The sequence below is a fragment of the Anarhichas minor genome, unplaced genomic scaffold (genome assembly GCF_050575085.1).
Source record: "Anarhichas minor isolate MPS153535 unplaced genomic scaffold, ASM5057508v1 ptg000081l, whole genome shotgun sequence".
Taxonomy (NCBI): domain Eukaryota; kingdom Metazoa; phylum Chordata; class Actinopteri; order Perciformes; family Anarhichadidae; genus Anarhichas; species Anarhichas minor.
The window spans coordinates 70,169-97,500 of NW_027466527.1; the positions used below are offsets into that span (position 1 = coordinate 70,169).

At 44.7% G+C, this 27,332-nt stretch overlaps 2 protein-coding genes across 6 annotated transcripts in view; both read right to left on the reverse strand.

Annotated features, from left to right (window-relative positions):
• Positions 1 to 168: 168 nt before the first annotated feature.
• On the reverse strand, positions 169 to 9,559 carry ube3a (ubiquitin protein ligase E3A). 4 transcript variants are annotated; one of them, XM_076081501.1, is made up of 13 exons: positions 9,292 to 9,556; positions 9,085 to 9,129; positions 7,833 to 7,879; positions 7,299 to 7,558; positions 6,021 to 7,210; positions 5,360 to 5,504; positions 5,011 to 5,221; positions 4,483 to 4,546; positions 2,975 to 3,139; positions 2,202 to 2,357; positions 2,048 to 2,121; positions 1,718 to 1,861; positions 169 to 1,305 (listed from the first exon to the last, which is right to left on the reverse strand). In XM_076081501.1, coding segments are annotated over exons 3-13 (2,532 nt in total). In that variant the 5' UTR covers positions 7,835 to 7,879; positions 9,085 to 9,129; positions 9,292 to 9,556; the 3' UTR covers positions 169 to 1,184. The 4 variants fall into 4 exon arrangements, 3 of the variants coding, with proteins under 3 accessions (XP_075937616.1, XP_075937615.1, XP_075937617.1); XM_076081500.1 differs by lacking the exon at positions 9,085 to 9,129; XR_012949545.1 differs by lacking the exons at positions 169 to 1,305; positions 1,718 to 1,861; positions 9,085 to 9,129 and having other exon boundaries at positions 4,428 to 4,546; positions 9,292 to 9,559.
• A 5,893-nt stretch (positions 9,560 to 15,452) lies between these two features.
• atp10a (ATPase phospholipid transporting 10A) overlaps positions 15,453 to 27,332 on the reverse strand; it is a 37,408-nt gene continuing 25,528 nt past the window's right edge. For both annotated transcript variants that reach the window (XM_076081516.1, XM_076081517.1), the window contains 8 exons: positions 26,379 to 26,745; positions 25,001 to 25,077; positions 21,510 to 21,635; positions 20,896 to 21,096; positions 20,625 to 20,705; positions 20,215 to 20,319; positions 19,135 to 19,322; positions 15,453 to 18,097 (listed from right to left, as the gene is read on the reverse strand). In XM_076081516.1, the coding sequence (XP_075937631.1) occupies positions 17,641 to 18,097; positions 19,135 to 19,322; positions 20,215 to 20,319; positions 20,625 to 20,705; positions 20,896 to 21,096; positions 21,510 to 21,635; positions 25,001 to 25,077; positions 26,379 to 26,745 (1,602 nt within the window). In that variant the 3' untranslated portion in view covers positions 15,453 to 17,640. The remainder of the gene's footprint in view (positions 18,098 to 19,134; positions 19,323 to 20,214; positions 20,320 to 20,624; positions 20,706 to 20,895; positions 21,097 to 21,509; positions 21,636 to 25,000; positions 25,078 to 26,378; positions 26,746 to 27,332) is intronic.

The window sequence follows — 27,332 nt, forward strand, 5'->3', positions numbered from 1 at the left end:
CAATCAGGTGATTACACACTATAGAAAACATACTTAATTAATAATATCATATTTAGATCCCAATAAATGCTACACACTGGCCCTTTAACATAAAATATTGATTATAGCAGCTTTATCTAGATCATATGTTGTTAGTGGAAATTCCTTAAAGCATAAAGACAAAGTTAATTGATTTAGTTCACCTTTATTGACTTTGCATAATAGTTGCTTTACATAAGAGTTTCACATTATCTGCACATTCTTTATGTACCTGAGATATTTGGCCAAATAAAACACTTCATGTGACTCTTTTCTCTTTTATATATATATATATATACATATATATATATATATATATATATATATATATATATACACACACATATATATATATATATATATACACACATATATATATATATATATATATATATATATATGTGTATATATATATATATATATATACATACACATATATATAGAAACACATACAGTATGTATATATACAGTTTCTAGGCATTGCACATTTTTGGCAACTGCACTTACAAATGTGCAATCAGAAACACTTTAAAAATCAAACAAAGAGGAGACCGGATCAGTCATCCTGAAACCACACGATCTGCTCACAAAGTATTTATGTTATATGTAGTACACAGAAATACTTCAACATAACCTGGAGGTCAGCGGAGAGTTTGCTCTCACGCTGACAGGAAACAGATCAAATAAGAGCTCGTCAGTGAGGCTGTTTGTGTAGGCAGCAGTAATAAAAAAATGAAAAGGCGTCACCTCAATCTAGCACAAGGAGCACCGTTATGTCCAGTCGTCTCCCGGCTGTGGGGAGAGAGGACTGAATACTGCTACACCGCGAGGAACCGGAAAAAACACACGAGAAAACGTCAAAAAACTACGTCAATAAATAAAACTGCACGTCACTTAAAATCCCGTGTGTAAGTGCACTTTCACAGTTTCACAAATCAGATATTGTTAAGAAACAAAACACTAAAGAATAAAGAATGAAAAAAAATTAATTCAAGCGTTGTGATGAGCTCTTTGGAGACCTAATGAAGGGTGGAGTCTGACTGGTGCAGCTTGGTGAGGCACAGGGTTGTTGCAGCATTTTGTTTCACGGCATTTCCCCTTTTTTGTGATACTCCCTTTTTCTTTAATTTGTAAAAAACGTAGTGGAGAAAACTCGTCTTTGTGGATCAAAGCATCCCGAAGCCTTTGGCGTACGTAATGGCCTTGAGGAGTCTCTCCCTCAGTTTGTCCTTGCAGGAGTATTCAGGCAGCAGCAGAGCGTTGAAGCAGGTGTGAGAGGTCGGCAGTCTGAAAGAAGGAAATGAGAACCAATGACAACCGAGTATAGATGATCCATTAGTCCATCTATATGTTTACAATGTAACTCATATGTAACTCATGTTTACAATGTTTACTGAGGTAATAAATCAAGAGAGAAGTAGAGTCATTTTCTCATAGACTTCTATACAACCAGAGGAGTCACCCCTGGTGGACACTAGAGAGAATGCAGCTTTAACACATGGAGCTTTGACTTCACTTTAAAGAACCGGAGGTTGCTTCCTGGCTCAGCTGGACGTTTGTTGCAAAAGTAAAGAAATTCTCTCCAGGTGTTCCTGAGAATTCTCCTTCACAAAGAACAGACCGGACCTTATAATCTCTGCGTCCTCGTCTGTCGCTGGTTGTAGAACGAGTTCTTTATCTGATAATCTGTCTGAAGTACCTGTCTGTGTCGGAGCCGTTCTTGGCGATGATCATTTTTAGTTTGCCGAGCCCTCCGACGGGCGCTCTGTCTGTGCCGGTGGTGAACTGAAGAAACAACCTCTTCTGCTCTTCTCCAAACGAGTGAATCGTTTCCCAGAAATCTCTGTAAGCAGGAAATAAAAAAATAAAAAAACAATGTTAAATTAAATCAGTGTGTCCTACTACTACGAATACTAATAATAATACTAGAGATGTACCATTCACACGATCACAGAACGTTAGCTCAATCAACGTTAGCTCAGTTATCGCTCAGTGACATGCAGTGTGTGAGAGGACAAAAGAGACTCACCTGATGATCTGACTATCTTTGCTGTAACCTCCATCGTATTCTGTCGTCTTTTCAAGAGCTTCAAAGTCAAGTTTCTGTGAAAGAGATTCCTCCATTAATCCTAAATCACACATCTACAATAAAGAAACGTTTAAATGAAGCTGTGTTTCCTCACCCTGCTGCCACAGATCAGCATCTCTACTTCCTCCGGTCTGAACAAATACTTCAGAGGAGACTCTTTGGTGACCATCAGGAAACCTTTCTTAAAGGCTTTGAACTGACTCTCCACGCTCTTGTTCAGGATGTAGTCGGCATACATGTCCACAAACTCCTGTGATTCAAAGAGGTCAAAAGCAAAAAAACACCTGTTAAATGTAAAGAAACTTCTTTAATAACTGCAGGAAAACATGTGTATAAATATTTCCATAATGGACACTTCCTCTAGAATTAAGCTGATATCAATCTGATGTATCAACTTTAAACCAGCTTCCTCCCACTACTACCACTAATATTACTAATAATGATAATAATACTAGAGATGTACCATTCACACGACCACAGAACGTTAGCTCAGTTAACGTTAGCTCAGTTATCGCTTTTTTAATGTTAGCTCAGTCAACGTTAGCTCAGTCAACGTTAACTGAGCTAACGTTAATTTTCAATTAACGTTAGCTCAGTTAACAGCTCAGTTAACGTTAGCTCAGTTAACGTTAGCTCAGTTAACGTTAACATTAGCTCAGTTAACATTAGCTCAGTTAACATTAGCTCAGTTAACATTAGCTCAGTTAACGTTAGCTCAGTTAGCGTTAGCTCAGTTATATAATATAAAAAAGCAATTATTTAGTATTGAAAACGAACCTATAAGCCGTATTGATGAAATCCCAGCGATACCATCTACCAACATGTTAAATGAACATGATCACATGACTACCACTGTTGTGGTCTCACCTGTCTGTTGTCCTCTGTGACGGGGATCTGGTCTCCCTGGTCCTTCAGGTCGTACAGGATGGGGTTTCCAAACAGGTCTGTGTGAGAGATCTGGTACGTGAGCATCATGTCTTGCTCCACGTTGCCGCCATATTCCAGCAACTTCTTCAGACTCTGGTAGAGACTCTGCAAGAAGAAAAGAAGTGTGAGGAAACACGTTGACATGTTAGCTTAGCTTAGCATAGCATGTGGACCGGAAACAGCTAGCCTGGTTCTGTCCAGAAGTAACGAGACACACCTTCCATCCTCTCTAAAGCTCAGTGACATGTAATGTCTCGTTTATTTAATGCACACATAAAATAAATGAGAGAAAACAACAAGTTTAATGGCGGATTTGGGCTACCATTGTCTGATTTGGGCTACCATTGTCTGATGTGGGCTACCATTGTCCGACTTAAGCTTGGTTTATATAATGACGTAATCCTCAAGTGATTGCAGCGTTTGGTCGTGCACCTCTGAATTTCTGTAACTTGTCACGCGATCAAAGCTTTTTAGATGTGACTGTCACAAATATTAACTGATAAAAACACTATTTACTAAAAAGAACAATTCATTTTTAGATACTTTAGAAACAGGAAGTGTTAAAAATCTACATTTGAGTAAATATTTATCAGCCAAATCGAACAGTTTACAGGATGTTCAACCTTAGTTTCTTTATTACACATTTAATACTTGACTTGTTTCTCTACAGGGTTTCTATGACGGTGATGAAGTAGTTCATGAATATGAGATATGAGTTTATAGATGATTATCATCCCTCCTCTCTATAGTGGAGGTTGGTTTATGGCTTTTTGTTGGTTACACTCGTCTGTTTTATTCTTTACACTTTATCTTGTTTGTTCGTCCTCTGGTGTTCAGAGAATAAAGTAACAAACATCATGTTGAGGATAAAAGTCTTTGTTCGTGCTCAGAGCTCCATCTGTTGAGGCTACGCTGCTAAACGTGAGGATACACGAACACAAAGTCATGTGTTATGGTGATTAACAGCAATGTGGTAGTGATGCCATGATGAATGTTTGGTCCTACGGGTGACTGAAAAAAGCACTTTCAATAACTAACCAGGATGGGAGGTTCATCAAAATTGCGGATTTTAAACTGGCAAACACGTCCAAAGTGAGAGACTAAAGGTGAAAAACATAATGTTGCGTTGTGTTTCAGTCTTTCATGCTGCTCTTCTTCCTGTGAGCTACTTGATTGGCCACCTCTGGTTGCTGCATTCTCTCGTGTCCACCAGGGGGCGACTCCTCTGGTTGTATAGAAGTCTATGAGAAAATGACTCTACTTCTCTCTTGATTTATTACCTCAGTAAACATTGTAAACATGAGTTTATGGTCTCAATCTCTAGTTTCAAGTCTTCTTCAATACAGCATGATGTTCATTTAGTACATTATGGTCCATTTAGAGTCAAACAGACCATAAAGCAGGGGATGCTTTAGGGCGGGGCTACACAGTGATTGACAGGTCTCTACCAGAGACGTATACGGCGTCTCTACGTCACTCCTCCTCAGTCCAGATATGGTCACTTCCTGTTCACTGGTTACAAAAAAAACAAGCTGGTGACGACAAAATCGCTGAATTCAAGGCTTCAAAAACATCCACAAACCGATGAGTGACGTCATCATGACGACGTCCACTTCTCATACACAGTCTGTGGGTCCCCACCGCCACAAGTCAAACACATCACCCACATTTAAATGAAGGGGAGGACTGGTGTTTGTCGCCGTATCGACTGATTTGGTGTAAATGTACCGCGACCCCCAACACGATAAGATACATGAGAGGGATGTAGATCTTCTCATCTAACTCTCGACAAGAAAGCAAATAGGAATGTTTCCCAAAAGGTTGAACTTTTCTTTAAGTGCTACAGTTTGTTACATGTAACTAAGTAAACCCTGTAGTAAAAAAACAGAATAATAATAATAATAATAATAATATGTCAGAAATACAGAACAGTATACAGAACTTTCACTGCATATGTTAACTTTGGAGAAAGTTACTGTACTGGATGAGAGTCTGACAGGTCCAAGTAGGTCCCCTTCTTGCCCATGAGTTTCCTGTAGACCACCATGGGGAAATGAACGTCCAGGATGCAGTTGTTGTAGATGGCGAGCCCCAGAACGAGTCCAACTAGAGTGTACTGGGCCTCGTTCTCCAGAGAGGACGAGTTAAACCAGAACAGTTTGGTGTCATCGTCGTAGCTGAACATTCCTGTTCAGGAAGTCAAAACAGAGAGAAATACATGAAGGAATAGAAACCAAAAGGTATCAATCTTCTCATCTATAAAGCAAAGAAGAGCATTTCCTTAAACGTTGAGCTATTCTGTAAACTTGTGATTTCTGGTCTCACCTATGTCGGGATTGAAGATTTCCTCCAGGACCAACTGGAAGAACTCCTTTGAGACCCCGCCCTCGTCTACACCTTGTTCCCCCTCGAACTCCACAAACAGCTGCTTCTTCAGGTCGGATGGGTTCTCCATGGAGATCATCTCCAGCTGCAACACAAGAGGGTCGAATTCATGGAGAAAACACAAGAGGGCGGAGCCTAAACATGTCACAACATGCAACTGTAACATTAATGTGTTCACACAAAATAAGAAGCAGATTGATCGTTTGACACGTCGGCTGGTTTACTACAGTGGTATGAAGCCAAAATAAACAGATTTTGCTGTTATTTAATTGCAATAAACAGATAAAAAGGATGCTGAAATAACTGCATAATGATGCAGATTTGTAAAAAGTCTGAATTCATACTTTGTCAGGTTTGTCAAAAAGACGACAAGCAAACTACTTTTAAAATGCTTGTTTTTTTATTGGAGTTTGGGTCGATTGTTGCTAGGCTATGCTAACATTGTGGCTGCTCCATCAACGCCTCAACATAACGTCAAATAGGCGTAAATACGGCAGGGACGTTATCGTTCTAACCATAGAGTGTCTATGACACTCATAGACACTATGGTTTAAACCACAGACACTATGAGCACACCGTCGGACATGTCGCTGTGACTCACTCTGACGAGGGCGTCGTCGATGATGTGATCCCGGCGGACCTTGAGCTTGAGATAGGGGTTGGGCTGCTGGCCCTGGACCATGCTGTAGAGGGCCGTGAGGCGCCGCTCGCTGTACATCCTGATCCGGTTGTCGTAGTACAGCCCTTGGTTCTTGGTGATGATGCTGAGGATGAAGGGGCAGCTCTGGAAGGAGAACTTGGTTTCTGCGTTGACCTTGAAGAATGTGAAGTCCTTGTCCATCTCCACCACGTCGTTCAGCGACTCGTTCACAAAGTCCTCGTAGGGGAGGAGGGGTCTGATACTGTCCACGGGTCGGACTCCCAGTTCCTTCTCCAGCGGATCGACCGGCGGACCTTTGTTGTAGAGCCGCTCCTCGCCCAGCAGCTCGTGCAGGGTGAGCTCGTCGGACTCGGAGTCTTCCTCCTCCTCTTCGTTGTGCTCCACGTCCACGTCGCCACCCAGGATACTCGCGTAGAAGGCGACCTTCAAACACTGCGTAGCGGCCACCACGGTAGCGTCGTCGTTCACCAAAGTCTCGCCGTCGTACTCGTTGCTGACGACCGTGAACGTGATGAGCTGCTGGAAGGTCTCAGTCATGCGGCGGATGTGCGCGAGTCCGTACCGGGACCACAGCTTCGACAGCCTGGCGAGCGCCGCCACTGGCAGCTTGCTCATGGCCTTGCAGAACTGCGGCAGAGCCGTTTCCAGGTACTCGGGGCTGTGGAGGTTACTGTTCTCCAACACGATGATGAAGATGTTCAGGTAGTCTGGGTTCGTCTCGTACACGTCGAGGTATTCCAGGTCGAGCTCCATGTTGGGAGTAAGGTAAACGAGTGCGTTCACCAAAGCGGCCTCCACCTGGTCGAGGCTCAGAAGTCGGTCGTAGACCCTCCTCACGGCGTCGATGTCCACCGTCACCTCACAAGGGTCCAGCATCTCATCGAGACCCTCGTCCGGTAGGGAAGCGCCCGTCGTTTCTGAGCTTTGCTTCTCCTGCTCGTCCACATCTGTCGGTTCACATGAGTCCGGGTTTTCAGCATCGACGGGTTCGTCCTTCCTGAAACTCTTCGTCAAGGCGTCCGAATTGGAGAAAATCCTGCCGATGATGCGGATGAGTGCGGAGTAGTCGCCCCTCTCCTCACAGAAACTCAGGATCATACAGACCGTGTTCTCCGTGAGGTAATGAACATCTGGACCAAAACAGGGGAAAAAAAATCGAATTAACACGGTGAACTTGACTCAAAGCTCAAAGCCAGCGTCCGTGAGAGTCAGCGTTACCTGAGAAGTCCTCCTTGGTGGGACAGAGGTCCGTCTCGCTCATCTCACCGTCCGGAGTGTCTTTCTCGGAGGGGTGAGGATTACAGAGTTTGGCGTTGATCTTAAACAGCTCGAGCGCTTTGGCCGCCGCTGAATTTTTATCCAGAGGTCGAAAGTCACGACATGACGCGCAAAACTCATTCGTGCAGTCGCCATTTCCACAGCCGTCAGTTAACTGCCGGAAGTAGCGCTCGATGAGATGCTTTGCAGTCGCTCTATTCCTGCAGAGCAAGACGTTCAAACAGGAAGTGAGACTCAAACTCATGTTCGAAAAAATAAGCATAAACATATTCTTGCAATGCAAATAATAATAATTTAAAAGAAAATCACTTTTACACTTCTTTCCTGTTTGAAAAAGCTACGACATCATGACAGAGATACAGAACATCAAAGGGTGCAACGCTTCAGATGGAAATATGAGTTGAACTCACGGCATGTTAGTTAGTTTAGCTTCTAGTTTAACTAGTTGAGTGCAGGTTAAATAGAGAGACTTACATTCGGCTGGATTCAGGAACACTCCTGCAGACCCGATGGACAGTCCTCTGAAAGAAGAGTTCAGTAATAATAATGAATTTAACCATAAATATACAGCCTGTAATAAAAGGAGGCGGACGCTTTTTAATCCATTTGTCAACTGAGTAATATTTAGACCAATTTTTTGTCCAATCTTCATGATCAGCATGTATCTGGTGGCTCTGTATATATTTATTATTAAATACGTTGAAGCATTACAGCAGCAGGAACGAATGTCTTCCATTTCACAACGGTCATATTTACTAGTAATGTAACGGATCTCCCCTCACGGTTCTTCTCATGTGAACCTCAGATAAGTGATGGGTCATTAACACATGCTGGAATTAGCCAGCTAGCTAACGAACAAGTAGTCCAAGAGTTAGCTAGCTAGCTTGCTAATTCCACTGAATTCTACACTGTTTACAGACATCTAGCCAAACAAAGTGTTCACTCTCCTGTTGATGTCAGTGTTCTTTTCTTTCGCTGGGACACGAGTGTGATGATGAAGCATTAAGTTGTTATATTCTACTCGTTTACTCTTTATGCTCAGTGAGTCCGCAACTTGCCGTAAGTCGGTTTAGTTTACGGGAAAGTTAGCCGGCTAGAACAGCTGCAATGGTAACAGTACACAAAACAATGGCTGACGCTCTGACCATCCTGCTGTGTTGATTTCAATTGGAATGTCCCTTCTACTCCTACTTTAATTCTATGGTGTAACCTAAGCTAAGCTACGGCTAGCCAGCTAGCTTAACAGCAACCGGTATTTTTAATACCAAGGATTGTTTTAAAGTATTTAAAGTTTGGCGATTTCCCCGTCGCCATTTTGGATTACGGCCGTTGCCATGTTGTTGTTTTGCAACCAGTGAACAGGAAGGGACCATATCTGGACTGAGGAGGAGTGACGTAGAGGCGCCGTATACGTCTCTGGTAGAGACCTGTCAATCACCGTGTAGCCCCGCCCTAAAGCATCCCCTGCTTTATGGTCTGTTTGACTCTAAATGGACCATAATGTACTAAATGAACATCATGCTGTATTGAAGAAGACTTGAAACTAGAGATTGAGACCATAAACTCATGTTTACAATGTTTACTGAGGTAATAAATCAAGAGAGAAGTAGAGTCATTTTCTCATAGACTTCTATACAACCAGAGGAGTCGCCCCCTGGTGGACACTAGAGAGAATGCAGCTTTAACACATGAAGCATTGAGGTTGTTTCCTGGTTACATTTTGTACCTTTAAATGGAGAGAAAGTATTTTTTCTTCATGACTTCTCCAACACTGTATAATTAAAAACACAATAAATAAATATCTTATTTATATGAATTACACCTCTCTATATTATATTAGTTATTAGACTGTGACTCACTGTCACTGTTTCTCTTTAGTGCAACTTTAATATAAAATGAATAAAACAAACAACGTTAAATACAGTTTACCGACCTGTGATTTGATGATCCGGGGTATTGTGGTCCTCTCTGTCTGTCAGTGACACTGCAAAAATAACGTCCGGTTCTGCACGAGCCGCGTTCAGCCTCTCGAGTCCGCGTGGATCCGGATTCAAACTGACGTCACCTGCTCACCGACACGAGACGAGTCTCGTGAGGACCGACGGGAGGAAGTCTGTGTTTTTAGTGTTTTAAGTGTTTATTAAGTCACAGAACTGATCCTCTGCTACCATCTTGTAAACAAGAGCGACATGTATCCCGGCATGCACAGCGCGAGGCTGTCAAACACCAAGCCACCGCCCCCCCCCTCCTCCTCTTCAGAAACACACACGAGATAAATAATGAATAAATAAAGATATTTATATTTATTTATATTTATATTTATATTTAAATACGTATAAATATAAATATGAATATATATATATTTATATTTAAATACGTATAAATATAAATATGAATATATATATATATATATATATATATATATTTATTTATATTTAAATACGTATAAATATATAAATATAAATATATATATATATATTTATATATTTACATTTATTTATATATATATATAAAAAAATGTATATATATATATATATTTATATTTATATATATATATATAAATATATACATTTATAAATTTATAAATATAAATATGAATATAGATATATTTATATCTATATTTATATTTATTTTATATATATATATATATATATATATATATATATATATCCAGGTCCAGAAACAGGAGGAGAGGAAAAATCTTCATATTTGCAGAAAAACATTTGTTCTATTTTTCTTCTTTCAGACTAGAGGAAATAAAACATTTATTTTACTACTTTGTCTGTTTTTCTACTAAATTCTCCAAAAGTTACTTTACATAATGCCTCATTTACATATTTAAACATAACATTTCAGACAATAAATACTCTTCTTAATGTGAGTGATGAAGTGGTGAAGTTTCATGGTGATATCTGTGAGTTCATGTTGTGACCCTATTCACCTGTAGAGTCTCTTAATGTGAGTGATGAAGTGGTGAAGTTTCATGGTGATATCTATGAGTTCATGTATTCACCTGTAGAGTCTCTTAATGTGAGTGATGAAGTGGTGAAGTTTCATGGTGATATCTATGAGGTCATGTATTCACCTGTAGAGTCTCTTAATGTGAGTGATGAAGTGGTGAAGTTTCATGGTGATATCTATGAGGTCATGTATTCACCTGTAGAGTCTCTTAATGTGAGTGATGAAGTGGTGAAGTTTCATGGTGATATCTGTGAGTTCATGTTGTGACTCTATTCACCTGTAGAGTCTCTTAATGTGAGTGATGAAGTGGTGAAGTTTCATGGTGATATCTATGAGTTCATGTTGTGACTCTATTCACCTGTAGAGTCTCTTAATGTGAGTGATGAAGTGGTGAAGTTTCATGGTGATATCTATGAGGTCATGTATTCACCTGTAGAGTCTCTTAATGTGAGTGATGAAGTGGTGAAGTTTCATGGTGATATCTGTGAGTTCATGTTGTGACTCTATTCACCTGTAGAGTCTTCTTAATGTGAGTGATGAAGTGGTGAAGTTTCATGGTGATATCTGTGAGTTCATGTTTTGACCCTATTCACCTGTAGAGTCTCTTAATGTGAGTGATGAAGTGGTGAAGTTTCATGGTGATATCTATGAGTTCATGTTGTGACCCTATTCACCTGTAGAGTCTGATGAAGTGGTGAAGTTTCATGGTGATATCTATGAGGTCATGTATTCACCTGTAGAGTCTCTTAATGTGAGTGATGAAGTGGTGAAGTTTCATGGTGATATCTATGAGGTCATGTATTCACCTGTAGAGTCTCTTAATGTGAGTGATGAAGTGGTGAAGTTTCATGGTGATATCTATGAGGTCATGTTGTGACTATTCACCTGTAGAGTCTTCTTGATGTGAGTGATGAAGTGGTGAAGTTTCATGGTGATATCTATGAGTTCATGTTGTGACCCTATTCACCTGTAGAGTCTTCTTGATGTGAGTGATGAAGTGGTGAAGTTTGATGGTGATATCTGTGAGTTCATGTTGTGACCCTATTCACCTGTAGAGTCTTCTTAATGTGAGTGATGAAGTGGTGAAGTTTCATGGTGATATCTATGAGTTCATGTTGTGACCCTATTCACCTGTAGAGTCTTCTTAATGTGAGTGATGAAGTGGTGAAGTTTCATGGTGATATCTATGAGTTCATGTTGTGACTCTATTCACCTGTAGAGTCTCTTAATGTGAGTGATGAAGTGGTGAAGTTTCATGGTGATATCTATGAGGTCATGTTGTGACTATTCACCTGTAGAGTCTTCTTGATGTGAGTGATGAAGTGGTGAAGTTTCATGGTGATATCTATGAGTTCATGTTGTGACCCTATTCACCTGTAGAGTCTTCTTAATGTGAGTGATGAAGTGGTGAAGTTTCATGGTGATATCTATGAGGTCATGTTGTGACTATTCACCTGTAGAGTCTTCTTAATGTGAGTGATGAAGTGGTGAAGTTTCATGGTGATATCTATGAGTTCATGTTGTGACTCTATTCACCTGTAGAGTCTTCTTAATGTGAGTGATGAAGTGGTGAAGTTTCATGGTGATATCTATGAGTTCATGTTGTGACCCTATTCACCTGTAGAGTCTCTTAATGTGAGTGATGAAGTGGTGAAGTTTCATGGTGATATCTATGAGTTCATGTTGTGACCCTATTCACCTGTAGAGTCTCTTAATGTGAGTGATGAAGTGGTGAAGTTTCATGGTGATATCTATGAGTTCATGTTGTGACCCTATTCACCTGTAGAGTCTTCTTAATGTGAGTGATGAAGTGGTGAAGTTTCATGGTGATATCTATGAGTTCATGTATTCACCTTGATTCACCAGTATTCTCTTGATAGAAAGTTCCTGAAAGCTGTCAAGCTACTTTTTATAATCATTATAATTATTATTATTGTTATTATTATTATTATTATTATTTCTATTTTTATCATCATTGTTATTATTATTATTATGGGGCTAAAATTAGCTCTCTGATTGTGTGAGAGGGATAATTATGTGAATATATAAATATATGAATATATGAATAAATATATATATATATATGTCATATTGAATAAAAGGATTGATTTCTGTCCTGTTGACTGCAGTAAACAACATGGACACTAGGGGTCACTGTGGGGCCACTGTTCATAAAGTGGAGTTCTTTCTGTCTTCTTATGTTTTAGATGATTTGTTTCACATTAAACTGTAGATAGAAACAGACACATTGTTGAGTTAGAATAATAACCGTCAGTACTTCTGCTGACACAGTTTGTTGGATCTACAATTGTTTAACACGTATTCTATTAAAAATATACAGTATATATTTAAAATGTAAAAGAAATGCTTCTAAAGGTCTAAGGTTTTACAGAAAGTTATGGTTTGTATGAAATGTAAAAGTGTTCTTGAACTATGAAGTAAAATCTACACGCTGCCTCCCATTAATAAAGATAACAAATAATCTCCCCGATCGGCTGAGATTTACATCATTATTATGATCATCACCTTTCTGCTGACGTCGTTACGTTTCATGTTTCATAAGAACGAGGTCTTCATCTCTGACTCGTTCTCCTGAAGGTGTGATATAAGTTCCCTCACAGCCATTCCATAACAAGACGATCATCTCCGGGCGTCTCTTTCCCTGGAACCCATCAGTTAAACCTCAGGAATGTGTGTGTCGGGTGGTGCAGAGATCAGGAATGTGTGTGTCGGGTGGTGCAGAGATCAGGAATGTGTGTGTCGGGTGGTGCAGAGATCAGGAATGTGTGTGTCGGGTGGTGCAGAGATCAGGAATGTGTGTGTCGGGTGGTGCAGAGTTGAGGAGAGGACGCTGTGGGTTGCGTTTAGGACGTAGTTGTTGAAGGTGGAGTTCATGAAGTGATTCCTGGAGGTTTTGTCTTCTGTGATCAGGATCTGTGACGTCAGCAGCTCAGAGGGATTTTCAACACCTCAGCAGAGCGTGAATGATGACATCATCACAACAAACCGTCGACTGAAATGTTTACGAGACAAAAACAAAGACTTTGCTGATATCTTGGTTTGAAACATGCTCCTGCATATATACATATATCTATATATATATACACATATACATATATACATATACACATATATAGTGTATATATATAGTATACAGTGGGTACGGAAAGTATTCAGACCCCTTTAAATTTTTCACTCTTTGTTTCATTGCAGCCATTTGCTAAAATCAAAAAAGTTAATTTTCTTTCTCATTAATGTACACTCAGCACCCCATCTTGACAGAAAAAACAGAAATGTAACAATTTTTGCAAATTTATTAAAAAAGAAAAACTGAAATATCACATGGTCATAAGTATTCAGACTCAGTATTGAGTAGAAGCACCCTTTTGAGCTAGTACAGCCATGAGTCTTCTTGGGAATGATGCAACAAGTTTTTCACACCTGGATTTGGGGATCCTCTGCCATTCTTCCTTGCAGATCCTCTCCAGTTCCGTCAGGTTGGATGGTGAACGTTGGTGGACAGCCATTTTCAGGTCTCTCCAGAGATGCTCAATTGGGTTTAGGTCAGGGCTCTGGCTGGGCCAGTCAAGAATGCTCACAGAGTTGTTCCGAAGCCACTCCTTTGTTATTTTAGCTGTGTGCTTAGGGTCATTGTCTTGTTGGAAGGTGAACCTTCGGCCCAGTCTGAGGTCCAGAGCACTCTGGAAGAGGTTTTCTTCCAGGATATCTCTGTACTTGGCCGCATTCATCTTTCCTTCAATTGCAACCAGTCGTCCTGTCCCTGCAGCTGAAAAACACCCCCATAGCATGATGCTGCCACCACCATGTTTCACTGTTGGGATTGTATTGGGCAGGTGATGAGCAGTGCCTGGTTTTCTCCACACATACCGCTTAGAATTAACACCAAAAAGTTCAATCTTGGTCTCATCAGACCAGAGAATCTTATTTCTCATAGTCTGGGAGTCCTTCATGTGTTTTTTGGCAAACTCTATGCGGGCTTTCATATGTCTTGCACTGAGGAGAGGCTTCCGTCGGGCCACTCTGCCATAAAGCCCTGACTGGTGGAGGGCTGCAGTGATAGTTGACTTTGTGGAACTTTCTCCCATCTCCCTACTGCATCTCTGGAGCTCAGCCACAGTGATCTTTGGGTTCTTCTTTACCTCTCTCACCAAGGCTCTTCTTCCACGATTGCTCAGTTTGGCTGGACGGCCAGGTCTAGGAAGAGTTCTGGTCGTCCCAAACTTCTTCCATTTAAGGATTATGGAGGCCACTGTGCTCTTAGGAACCTTGAGTGCTGCAGAAATTCTTTTGTAACCTTGGCCAGATCTGTGCCTTGCCACAATTCTGTCTCTGAGCTCCTTGGGCAGTTCCTTCGACCTCATGATTCTCATTTGCTCTGACATACACTGTGAGCTGTAAGGTCTTATATAGACAGGTGTGTGCCTTTCCTAATCAAGTCCAATCAGTTTAATTAAACACAGCTGGACTCCAATGAAGGAGTAGAACCATCTCAAGGAGGATCAGAAGAAATGGACAGCATGTGAGTTAAATATGAGTGTCACAGCAAAGGGTCTGAATACTTATGACCATGTGATATTTCAGTTTTTCTTTTTTAATAAATTTGCAAAAAGTTCTACATTTCTGTTTTTTTCTGTCAAGATGGGGTGCTGAGTGTACATTAATGAGAAATAAAATGAACTTTTTTGATTTTAGCAAATGGCTGCAATGAAACAAAGAGTGAAAAATTTAAAGGGGTCTGAATACTTTCCGTACCCACTGTATATACACACATATATATGTGTGTATATATATATATATATATGTGTGTGTATATATATATGTGTATATATATATATATGTGTATATATATATATATATATATATATATATATATATATATATATATATATATATATATATATATATATATATATATATATATATATATCTGTTATGTTTTACATAACAGATATATATATATATATATATATATATATGTGTGTGTATATATATATATATATGTGTGTGTATATATATATATATGTGTATATATATATATATATATATATATATATATCTGTTATGTTTTACATAACATTAATAGTTTGTTTAAAGAATAACAGAAGGTCAACATGAAGTTTGAGGACTGAGACGTTTTATTAAGCAGAGTACATTAAAGGATAAATACTTTATCTTCATCATTTTTATTTTAGCCTCCATGTGCTCCAAGAACAGAAGAGAAACTTAAAATGAACAAAATACTGATGAAAAATAACCATCGAATCGCGCTCCGATGTGTTCAAGGCCGCGTGGAATTTGTGAATGTTCATCTTTATATTCCAGCCTGAAGCTATAAAACAAAGAGGAAACGAAAATCTTCTTCAACCACTTCTACACTAACAGAAGACATTTGTCCTTCTCATCCAGTGTTTAAGGCGCTTACTATTGCTCAGAAGATACAGGAATATAAATGGTCTTTGGTAAATGACACACTTTATAAAAATGTACTGCAAAGAGATACAACCATCAGACATTACAGGTGCTGCTGCTTCAACATCAAACAAACAGTCAACACTTTTACTTTCCCGCTGAACACCAACAATCCTCAACGGCAACTCGGAAATAATGCTTTCAAAGTGCAAATTTAAATCTTAAAGCGGCGTCTTGTACATTTGGGAAAAGACTTTCTTTCTCCGTTGAGCTTCTTTTCTTTGTTTTGCAGCAGAAATAAAGAACTGTTGCAAAAAGGAGCTTTAGTAAAAAAAATCACGTTTATGAAACGAGATGAAAAGCTGGTTGTTTAAAAGGAACAGTTTGACATTTTGGGAAATATGGTTCGTTTTCTTACTGAGAGTTAGATGAGAAGATTTACACTACAGCCAAGGAGAAGGTTAGCTTAGCTTAGCATAATGGCAAAAAACAGACAGAAAACAAAGACATAAAATGTAAGTAGCATCTTCTCTGTATAAAAACACCTCTTTGTGGTTCTACAGGAGTTATATTTGTTGTAGAACAGTTTTAGTATAAATTAAAGAAGCAGTGTGTGAGATTTAGTGACCTCTAGTGGTGAAGCTGCAGACTGAACCAACTGAACATCCCTCTGTTTTTTCAGGTAACAACATGAAAGTCTCTCTCTACAGAGTTTGGTTTGTCCCTTCTGGGCTCCTGTAGAAACATGGCGGACTCCGCCTGCAGCTCCCTATGTAGATATAAAGCTAACAAAAACACAACGATTCTTATTTTTTTCGGTGATTAAACACGACTGAAAACATCGTTATGAATATTATATCACATTTCTGATAATAGATCCCACTAAATGCTACAAACTGGACTTTTAAAAAAAGTAGACGCGACATGATAATTATTGAGTTTAGACGTCAGGTTAGCTTTAGCCACAGCTAGCTGCTAGCTTTTAGTTTTCGTATTAAACTTGTGGCTTCAATAAAGCAAATTAAAGTATTTCCCAAAATGTCAAAACTTTTTTTTTTAACGTGAAACTGCGCGCGCGCGCGCACGCACACACACACACACACACACACACACACACACACACACACACACACACACACACACACACACACACACACACACACACACACACACACACACACACACACACACACACACACACACACACACACACACACACACACAGTGTTTTCATGACTTTTGGGGACATAACATTGATTTCCTGGCGAATAACAATAACCGCTACCACCCTAAAGCTGACCCTAAACCAAGTCTTCACCATGAGATGTAATGATTTAGTTTAACCCGACGTGCACTTTGTCCACCAAAATAGTAGAGTCCCCACAATGTGACTGTGTGATCAGATTGATGTCCCCACAAGACAGTAAAACAAACACACCCACACACACAGCATCATCACTGGTAGATCGTAGCACTCATGGTTATTCAGTGGAATGTCATGAATGAGGCTCTGATGACTCCTGTAAAGATCAAACACTGAAACATGTTTCTACAGCGACCGATAAAACACACACAAACTCTCTCTGATCTCTGAAATGTGAACAAACAGAGAAACGTTGTCAGAATGTCTGGAATGTCTTAAAGAAACCTGATGGACTGCTGAGACGCATCTTTGAAATAAAAACATTCCAGGATTTAAAAAAACAAGAAACGGGAGATATTCCACTTCTTCAACCGTAAAGCCTCAAAACAGCCACAAAATGAAGTACCGACTCGCTTCTCTGATAGGAAACAAGCTGCTGGAAAAATACAATAAAATTACTTTTTCTTTCTTTTTATATATAAAAACTTTTGTGCAAATTGGAGTTTCTGGTGTCGGACTTCGGAGTCGTCACAGGACGACGGCGTGCGGCGCCGGATGAACCTCGTGGTCAGAAGAGTTCCTGCAGTATCTGACGCACTGGGAGTCTCCATCGGGAGGAAGGCCGAGCTGGACGCTGGCCGTCTGAGGCGTGGAGGTCACCCAGCTCATGTCCGACGTCTCTAACGTCTCGGGGGGACACTCGGAGTCTTTGGGGGGTCGGGGCCGCTTAGCGGCGGCGTCTTTGGTGTAAGGAAGCGTGTCCTTCTCTGCGGGATCCACTGCGTACGGGTCGTCTCCATCTCTCCGCCGGTCTCCGTCGGACGGCTTGGCGAGGGACAGGAAGCGAGGCTCGGGGGTCGCACCCCCCCCGACCCCCCCGAGGCTCAGGATGTTCCCGTGGGTCTCAGCCGGGAGTTTATCCAGCTGTCTGCCGACCTGGACGGGGTTCGGGAACAACGTGCCCTGACACGCCCGGTAGAAATATCTGGAGAGGAAAACAGAAACAGATGAGGAGAAAACATCTGGAGACATCTGGAGCTGATAGAAGCTCAGAGATATTAAAGGATCCGTCCACACAGAGCTTTTAACTCTTTAATAAAAAAAGGTTGTGCTTTATACTTTAGATCTCTTTAAACTCAAAACATTTAGTGGAAAAAAAACTATTTCTATTTTTAAAAGTGAGTCACAAGGGTCTGTCTGTCTGTCTGTCTGTGTATCTGTCTGTGTGTGTGTCTGTCTGTGTGTCTGTCTGTGTATCTGTCTGTGTGTGTGTCTGTGTGTGTGTCTGTCTGTGTGTCGGTCTGTCTGTGTGTGTGTCTGTGTGTGTGTGTGTCTGTGTGTGTGTCTGTCTGTGTGTGTGTCTGTGTGTGTCTGTCTGTGTGTCTGTCTGTGTGTGTGTCTGTGTGTGTGTCTGTGTGTGTGTCTGTGTCTGTGTGTGTCTGTCTGTGTGTCGGTCTGTCTGTGTGTCTGTCTGTGTCTCTCTCTTTTATGCTTTTGTTCCTTTACAGTTTCTGTGTGAACTTCTCAATAGTTGTTCAAAACAAAATAATCATTAATAAGGAAAGTAAAGTCTGTTTTGTGTCCATCGTCTTCCTCAAACCTTCAGACGTCCGTAGGTCTGATAACTCCTCAAACACGCTGCTCACTGATCGCTCCAATAACAGCTGCTTCCTCCGCATGTCGACAGAAGAATTAATAAATGTAGAATTTAACTGAACAACAGCTGCTAGTAAAGACAACAAGGACAGTTATCCATGTTGAATTAACCTGCTAGTCGATCGGTAAACGAGGCGGATGTTTGTTTTCTTCTGTCTGCGTGACCAATCAGAGAAGGACACGTCATGACTGATGACACTCAAACAGGAAGTGAGCGTTGGCGTCTACGTCATCGATGTCTACGTTTCTGTCTGTTGTCACTACGACACAACACCGGAGTCTATAAACTAACACGACGTTCGGCAGCGTTTTCAAACGCAGTGTGGACGCGTCCTGGGACTGAAGCCCCCCCCCAGCAGGACGTACCTGGGCAGCAGCGCGGCCACAGGTGTGAGCACACACAGCAGGTAGAAGAGCGGGTCCTGCAGCAGCCTCTGCATGCTCCAGTACGAGTTAGAGGGGGAGAAGCAGGCCGGACAGGAAGCGTTATAACTCAGAGACACCGTGAAGAACAAGAGCACGCTGAAGGAGATGGACATCCAGTTCATCCACGTCTACAGAGACACAGAGGACACAGGTACTCATGTATCACCAACGCAAGTATTTTGACAATAATTTGATATTTTGAGTGAAAAGCCAAATGTCAGTAAAAACTACAATAACTACTGTGAATCAGGAAGTTAGGTCTTTCAAATGTTTAAAGTAGAACAGACTGCAGTGACTGTTTGTGACCACTGGGGGCAGCAGAGCGAGCTGTAAACATATTATCACTTTATAAAGATTTTAAACAGTTCAGCACACGCGCGCACACGCACACGCACACACACACACACACACACACACACACACACACACACACACACACACACACACACACACACACACACACACACACACACACACACACACACACACACACACACACACACACACACACACACACACACACACACACCAATAATTAGAGCCTCACAGCTGTTGTCGTCTCAGATTCCTTTAATTGACTTTCACAGCCGTTTACCCAGCATGCAGCATCATGGATGTTTACCTCCGCTCGTTGGTTAAAGGACGTTTCTCATGCCGGGCTAAATTTACAGCCTCAGCATTAATGGAAGAGACTCTGATTCAATGCAGGGTCATGAATTATGAATGGACGGAGACAGAAGGGCCGTTTACGAGAGAGGAAGAGAGACAGAGAGACAGACAGACAGACACGCTGTCTTACAGAGAGAGAGAGAGAGAGAGAGAGAGAGAGAGAGAGAGAGAGAAAGAGAGACAGAGACAGAGAGAGAGAGAGAGAGAGAAAGAGAGACAGAGACAGAGACAGAGAGAGAGAGAGAGAGAGAGAGAGAGAGAGAGAGAGAAAGAGAGACAGAGACAGAGACAGAGACAGAGAGAGACAGAGACAGAGACAGAGAGAGAGACGAGTTATCATCAGGTTCTTACCCAGGTTTTGGTCTCAATGCCCAGGTGGACCAGAATGGTGAGTAAAGCGAGGGTGGTGATGGGAGTCCCCCATGTAAACAGATCCACGTCAGAGTCAGCGTAGGCCTGGGAGGAAAAGGAGGAGGAGAGGGAGGGGAGGAGGAGGAAGAGGAGAGGGAGGAAGAGAGGAGAGGAGGAGAGGGAGGAAGAGGAGGAGGAGGAAGAGGAGAAGGAGGAAGAGAGGAGATAAAGTGAAGAGCCGATTTATTTATTTATTCTTTCATTTATTTATTTACCAGATCACATCAATCAACGTTTAGTTATTATGCAATGTTACAGAAACACTGTACAATTAAATACATAAATACACAAGTAGCAGATTTGATTTTGGTGTTTGCAGCATTATGAACGACTGCTAAAGGAAAACTCACAAAGTAAGGGATGAAGAAGCAGACCAGACTTTGGTAGAAGGCGTCGATCATGTTCATCCAGAACATGTACGGCTTATATTCCTGCAACGACGAAGAGTCTCAGTCAGGAAACACACTGAGGCTCAGCACTAGAGTCAGCTCAATGCTAACAAGCTGATGCTTAAGCAGGTGTAATGTGTTAGCATGCTAATATACACCAGGTGTACATGTTAAGATAAAGCTCTTCTTCCACTAGCTCCTGTAAACGCAGATCTCTTAACAGGAAGTAAACCTCAGAGTTCTGTCCGTTCACGTAGAGCTGAGGTAGCTGTTGGAGCGTCTCTGCCGACACGTCTTTGTCCAGCGTGCCGGTGACGAGTTGTGGGAAGGCGGAGAACATCAGGTTGAAGAAGATGAGGTACCACTGGTCGATCATGGCCGAACCCGAGAACCCGCAGTAGAACTGGTACCAGAAGATGAGCAACACGAACATCTGAGGGAACAGAAGGTGTTTGTTGTTGTAATTCTCATGGTGTCCACCGGAGGCTGAAGAGCACCGCGACCACGTGTTTCTACAAAGAACTGAAAGAATTCATGTTTTCTTCCAGGTTTTGATTCCTCCATGAACTCTGAACACGACGTAGAAATATTGTGCGTTACGTTACGTAAATTACAACAATAAGAAACAAATTAAGGAATTTAGAGAAATGATTCTGACAAAACGTTTTCCTGGTTTCACAGACTGATTGTTGTTTAACGGGATATAAAGATGATCTTGTTCACCTCTTCTCAACTCACACACAGAAGAGAGAAGTATTTAAATCAGACAATAGAGTGATGATATTGAACAGATGTTGAACGGTTGACGCTGTGAGGCGAGGACACACTGGAGGGAACGAGTCTCACTGCGTTCTTGTAGAAGAAGAACAGGATCATGTTGGCCAGTCTGGAGTAGCACCAGTGACCGTGGACCAGCAGGAGCTTCTGGAGGTACCGGAACCGTGGCAGAGCAAAGTCACTGGCCATCACCGCCTGGAAGACACCAGAGGAAACAGTCAGTCTGCTGCCTCCTCCAGTCCTTTCCTCGCCTCCTTACCTCACGTCTTGTCCCGCCCACGAGAGATACAAGCGGAGGAGGAGCCACGAGGAAAGAGGAGTCGAGGCAACAGGTATTTAACAAACGAGACATAACGCTGTTCATGACAATTTATATCTTATTAGTTCAATTTACTATTAGTTCAATTTAAACCGTGTTCTCATGTGACATCAACGGTCGGATGGAACACATTTTATATCTAAATGACGCTGTCGGGAGGAGGTTTGTCCAGCTGTGTGTCACTCCTCTTCTATTTGTTTATGGGATGAAAACACAGTCGTCGAGTTTTAGTTTCCCGAGATATCTGGACCTCCACAACACGTACGAAGCAGGAAGAGAGCTGATGTCTTCCATGTTGATGGTCGGGAGGAGGTGTGGTGACGCTGTTAGGAGGTGCGGTGACGCTGTTAGGAGGAGGTGCGGTGACGGGGAGGAGGTGCGGTGACGCTGTTAGGAGGAGGTGCGGTGACGGGGAGGAGGTGCGGTGACGCTGTCGGGAGGAGGTGCGGTGACGCTGTCGGGAGGAGGTGCGGTGACGCTGTCGGGAGGTGGTGCGGTGACGCTGTCGGGAGGTGGTGCGGTGACGCTGTCGGGAGGTGGTGCGGTGACGCTGTCGGGAGGAGCGGTGACGCTGTCGGGAGGTGGTGCGGTGACGGGGAGGAGGTGCGGTGACGCTGTCGGGAGGAGGTGCGGTGACGCTGTCGGGAGGAGGTGCGGTGACGCTGTCGGGAGGTGGTGCGGTGACGCTGTCGGGAGGTGGTGCGGTGACGCTGTCGGGAGGAGCGGTGACGCTGTCGGGAGGTGGTGCGGTGACGGGGAGGAGGTGCGGTGACGCTGTCGGGAGGAGGTGCGGTGACGCTGTCCGGAGGAGCGGTGACGCTGTTGGGAGGAGGTGCGGTGACGCTGTCGGGAGGAGGTGCGGTGACGCTGTCGGGAGGAGGTGCGGTGACAGGGAGGAGGTGCGGTGACGCTGTTGGGAGGAGGTGTGACGCTGTCGGGAGGTGGTGCGGTGACGCTGTCGGGAGGTGGTGCGGTGACGCTGTCGGGAGGAGCGGTGACGCTGTCGGGAGGAGCGGTGACGCTGTCGGGAGGTGGTGCGGTGACGCTGTCGGGAGGAGCGGTGACGCTGTCGGGAGGTGGTGCGGTGATGCTGTCGGGAGGTGGTGCGGTGACGCTGTCGGGAGGAGCGATGACGCTGTCGGGAGGTGGTGCGGTGACGCTGTCGGGAGGAGTGGTGACGCTGTCGGGAGGAGGTGCGGTGACGCTGTCGGGAGGAGGTGCGGTGACGCTGTCGGGAGGAGGTGCGGTGACAGGGAGGAGGTGCGGTGACGCTGTTGGGAGGAGGTGTGACGCTGTCGGGAGGTGGTGCGGTGACGGGGAGGAGGTGCGGTGACGCTGTCGGGAGGAGGTGCGGTGACGCTGTCGGGAGGAGCGGTGGCGCTGTCGGGAGGAGGTGCGGTGATGCTGTCGGGAGGAGGTGCGGTGACGCTGTCGGGAGGAGGTGCGGTGACAGGGAGGAGGTGCGGTGACGCTGTTGGGAGGAGGTGTGACGCTGTCGGGAGGTGGTGCGGTGACGCTGTCGGGAGGTGGTGCGGTGACGCTGTCGGGAGGAGCGGTGACGCTGTCGGGAGGTGGTGCGGTGACGGGGAGGAGGTGCGGTGACGCTGTCGGGAGGAGGTGCGGTGACGCTGTCCGGAGGAGCGGTGACGCTGTTGGGAGGAGGTGCGGTGACGCTGTCGGGAGGAGGTGCGGTGACGCTGTCGGGAGGAGGTGCGGTGACAGGGAGGAGGTGCGGTGACGCTGTTGGGAGGAGGTGTGACGCTGTCGGGAGGTGGTGCGGTGACGCTGTCGGGAGGAGCGGTGACGCTGTCGGGAGGAGCGGTGACGCTGTCGGGAGGTGGTGCGGTGACGCTGTCGGGAGGAGCGGTGACGCTGTCGGGAGGTGGTGCGGTGACGCTGTCGGGAGGAGCGGTGACGCTGTCGGGAGGTGGTGCGGTGACGCTGTCGGGAGGAGCGGTGACGCTGTCGGGAGGTGGTGCGGTGACGCTGTCGGGAGGAGTGGTGACGCTGTCGGGAGGAGGTGCGGTGACGCTGTCGGGAGGAGGTGCGGTGACGCTGTCGGGAGGAGGTGCGGTGACAGGGAGGAGGTGCGGTGACGCTGTTGGGAGGAGGTGTGACGCTGTCGGGAGGTGGTGCGGTGACGGGGAGGAGGTGCGGTGACGCTGTCGGGAGGAGGTGCGGTGGCGCTGTCGGGAGGAGGTGCGGTGATGCTGTCGGGAGGAGGTGCGGTGACGCTGTCGGGAGGAGGTGCGGTGACAGGGAGGAGGTGCGGTGACGCTGTTGGGAGGAGGTGTGACGCTGTCGGGAGGTGGTGCGGTGACGCTGTCGGGAGGTGGTGCGGTGACGCTGTCGGGAGGAGCGGTGACGCTGTCGGGAGGTGGTGCGGTGACGCTGTCGGGAGGAGCGGTGACGCTGTCGGGAGGAGGTGCGGTGACGCTGTCGGGAGGAGGTGCGGTGACGCTGTCGGGAGGAGGTGCGGTGACGCTGTCGGGAGGAGGTGTGGTGACATTGTTGGGAGGTGCGGTGACGCTGTCGGGAGGAGCGGTGACGCTGTCGGGAGGAGGTGCGGTGACGCTGTCGGGAGGAGGTGCGGTGACGCTGTCGGGAGGAGGTGCGGTGACGCTGTCGGGAGGAGGTGCGGTGACGCTGTCGGGAGGAGGTGCGGTGACGCTGTCGGGAGGAGCGGTGACGCTGTTGGGAGGAGGTGCGGTGACGCTGTCGGGAGGAGGTGCGGTGACAGGGAGGAGGTGCGGTGACGCTGTTGGGAGGAGGTGTGACGCTGTCGGGAGGTGGTGCGGTGACGCTGTCGGGAGGTGGTGCGGTGACGCTGTCGGGAGGAGCGGTGACGCTGTCGGGAGGAGGTGCGGTGACGCTGTCGGGAGGAGCGGTGACGCTGTCGGGAGGAGGTGCGGTGACGCTGTCGGGAGGAGGTGCGGTGACGCTGTCGGGAGGAGCGGTGACGCTGTCGGGAGGAGGTGCGGTGACGCTGTCGGGAGGAGGTGCGGTGACGGGGAGGAGGTGCGGTGACGCTGTTGGGAGGAGGTGCGGTGACGCTGTCGGGAGGTGCGGTGACGCTGTCGGGAGGAGGTGTGGTGACATTGTTGGGAGGTGCGGTGACGCTGTTAGAGTTGTCTAAAACTATGAAGGATTAAAATGACTAAAATTAGACAAACTACTATTTCCGTCTAACTCTAAAATAATCCCTCCTCTCCTCTCCTCTCCTCCTCAGGTGTCTCCTTACCTGCATGCCCTCCTGTCCAGAGATGCCGACGCCCACATCTGCCACCTGGATCATGCTGACATCATTGGCCCCATCGCCTGAGATTAGAGAGAGATACTCAACATGAACACATGACCTGTTTCATAAACTGTGTGTTGTTTTTATCTCCTTCTTTACTACAGGAGGTGAAGAGAGAATCAAAGGAGGTGAAGAGAGAGACACAGGAAGTGAAGAGAGAGACAATAAAAGACCCGTTATGTGTGCTGCAGCATTAGTAACTTGTCTTATTGAGGAATAAACTAACTCTTTCTACTTCGCTGATAAACAAAATAAAAGCCCCCTGTTAATTTGTTATTCTAAAATCTTTTATTTTGAAGCAGCCGAATCAGGACATGTTGTATTAATTCCTGATTCACCTCGTTGGTTTCTGTTCCTTCCTTCATCCACTGATGGATAAATTGTCTAATTATTGAATCACTGCTGATTAACATGATTCACTTGTTTTCACATCGGTTTTCTTCTTCTGTTCATTTAATTTGCTTCAATAGAAAGACAACAAATAACAATTTACTGACTGCAGGAGGTGGAGAACCTCTGAAAACAACCCTCCTCCTCCTCCTCCGTCCTCACAGAGATGTGTAATCACAGAGTGTTTACTGCTCTCGTAGCAATGACAGAAAAGCGCTCTGCTGGCATAAAGCAGATCCTCCAGAGAGCAGCTTTGTAAGTCACCTCCATCGTCACAGCTTCATTAAAAAGAGCTTCAGCACTAAAGTGACCCAACGAAGCTCTGATAGGACGCAGTGAGGGTGATGAGCGTGCACTTTTTAAACAAAGTACACTCACGTTAACACTTCAAACCGGTCTGACAGTAAGACAGACATAAACGGACCGGATCAACACTAAAGAAGAAGAAGAAGGACAAGAAGAAGAATGAGACAAAGACAACGAAGGCAACGAAGTCAAATACATTGAAAATCATCAGTTTCAGTCCAAGTGAACGAGACTTCAGGACCCAAAACGTCACAACGTATTGAGAGCAAGAGGACGTGTCCTGCTGAAGAGAAGAGGAACAGCTGGAGGTGACACACTTTCAGGTTCTTTAAAGTTGATATTTCGCCCGTCAGCAGCTGCGTGCGGCGGCTCAGGCGTGTTTTGATCTGTCCGGACGCTGCTGGATCTCACAGCCTAAAGGTTCAAGACTTCAGCTTATAGTTTAATCTACTGATGAAGAGGAATGCTTCACTTCCAACAACACAAGCCAGCATGTCAGGACGGTCACTGTGTTCACTGTTGACGGTGTTTTCTGCTAAACGTAGAAGTGGTGCAGGTGTACCGGTGATCTCGAGGTGGGCCTTAACTAAAACAGGGTTACTATCTGGATGTGTGTCTCACTCACCGATGGCGAGGGTCATCACCTTCAGCTTGGTCCGCACCAGTTGGACCACCGTGCTCTTCTGCAGCGGCGTGGACCGGCAGCACAGCACCGAGCGGCAGCTCCGCGCCACCGCCAGGAACTTATCCTCCAGACTCGGGTCCAGGGCGTAGGCCAAGGTCCGGCCGTCGATCACCAGGCCCAGCCGGTGCACCGCGAAGGGAGCGCCGTGGGAGGAAGACGAGGAAGAGGAGGAGGAGAAGGAGGAAGGATAGATCTCAAAGGGGGAGAAGTTAGTGTGGAAGGACTTGGCGGCTTGGTCCGAGGAGCTGCAGAGGAATTTGGCCTGAATGTAGTGTAGACTCTCCTCCAGCAGCAACGCACACGCCTCCTGGTTCAGACACAGAGAGGGTTCAGGATCTGAGTCAGCAGATACCCAAACCTGCTTCACATCTGGACAACAGATGCAGGTCAGAAGTTAACATGTTGGTGACGTCGGTGTTTGATGAAAAAGGTCGATATCTCATGTCTGTGGAGTAAAGAAGAAGCTGTGGCTTCATATTCATGAGTGGTGCTGATCTTCTGATCAAACTCTCTGCAGGAAAGCAAATAAGTCAACTTTCCTAAATGTTGAACTGATTCTTTAACAGAGTATATGACTGTATATAAGAAGTGGACGTAGTCATCACGACGTCTCTCGTTGGTTTGTGGATGTTTGAAGCCTCAAGTTCAGTGTTTTGGCCGTCGCCATCTTGTTTTTTGCAACCAGTGAACAGGAAGCGACCATATGTGGACTGAGGAGGAGTGACGTAGAGACGCCGTATACGTCTCTGGTAGAGACCTGTCAATCACCGTGTAGCCCCGCCCTAAAGCATCCCCTGCTTTATGGTCTGTTTGACTCTAAATGGACCATAATGTACTAAATGAACATCATGCTGTATTGAAGAAGACTTGAAACTAGAGATTGAGACCATAAAC

What these genes read in the sequence shown, in the direction of transcription:
- ube3a (XM_076081500.1), bottom strand. An exon ending in TCAGACTCTCATCCAGTACA is followed by an intron (nt 4,547 to 5,010) that starts GTAACTTTCTCC and finishes TTTTGTAACCAG; the next exon opens with TGAACAGGAAGTGACCATAT. An exon ending in TCACAGAGGACAACAGACAG is followed by an intron (nt 2,358 to 2,974) that starts GTGAGACCACAA and finishes TTTGAATCACAG; the next exon opens with GAGTTTGTGGACATGTATGC.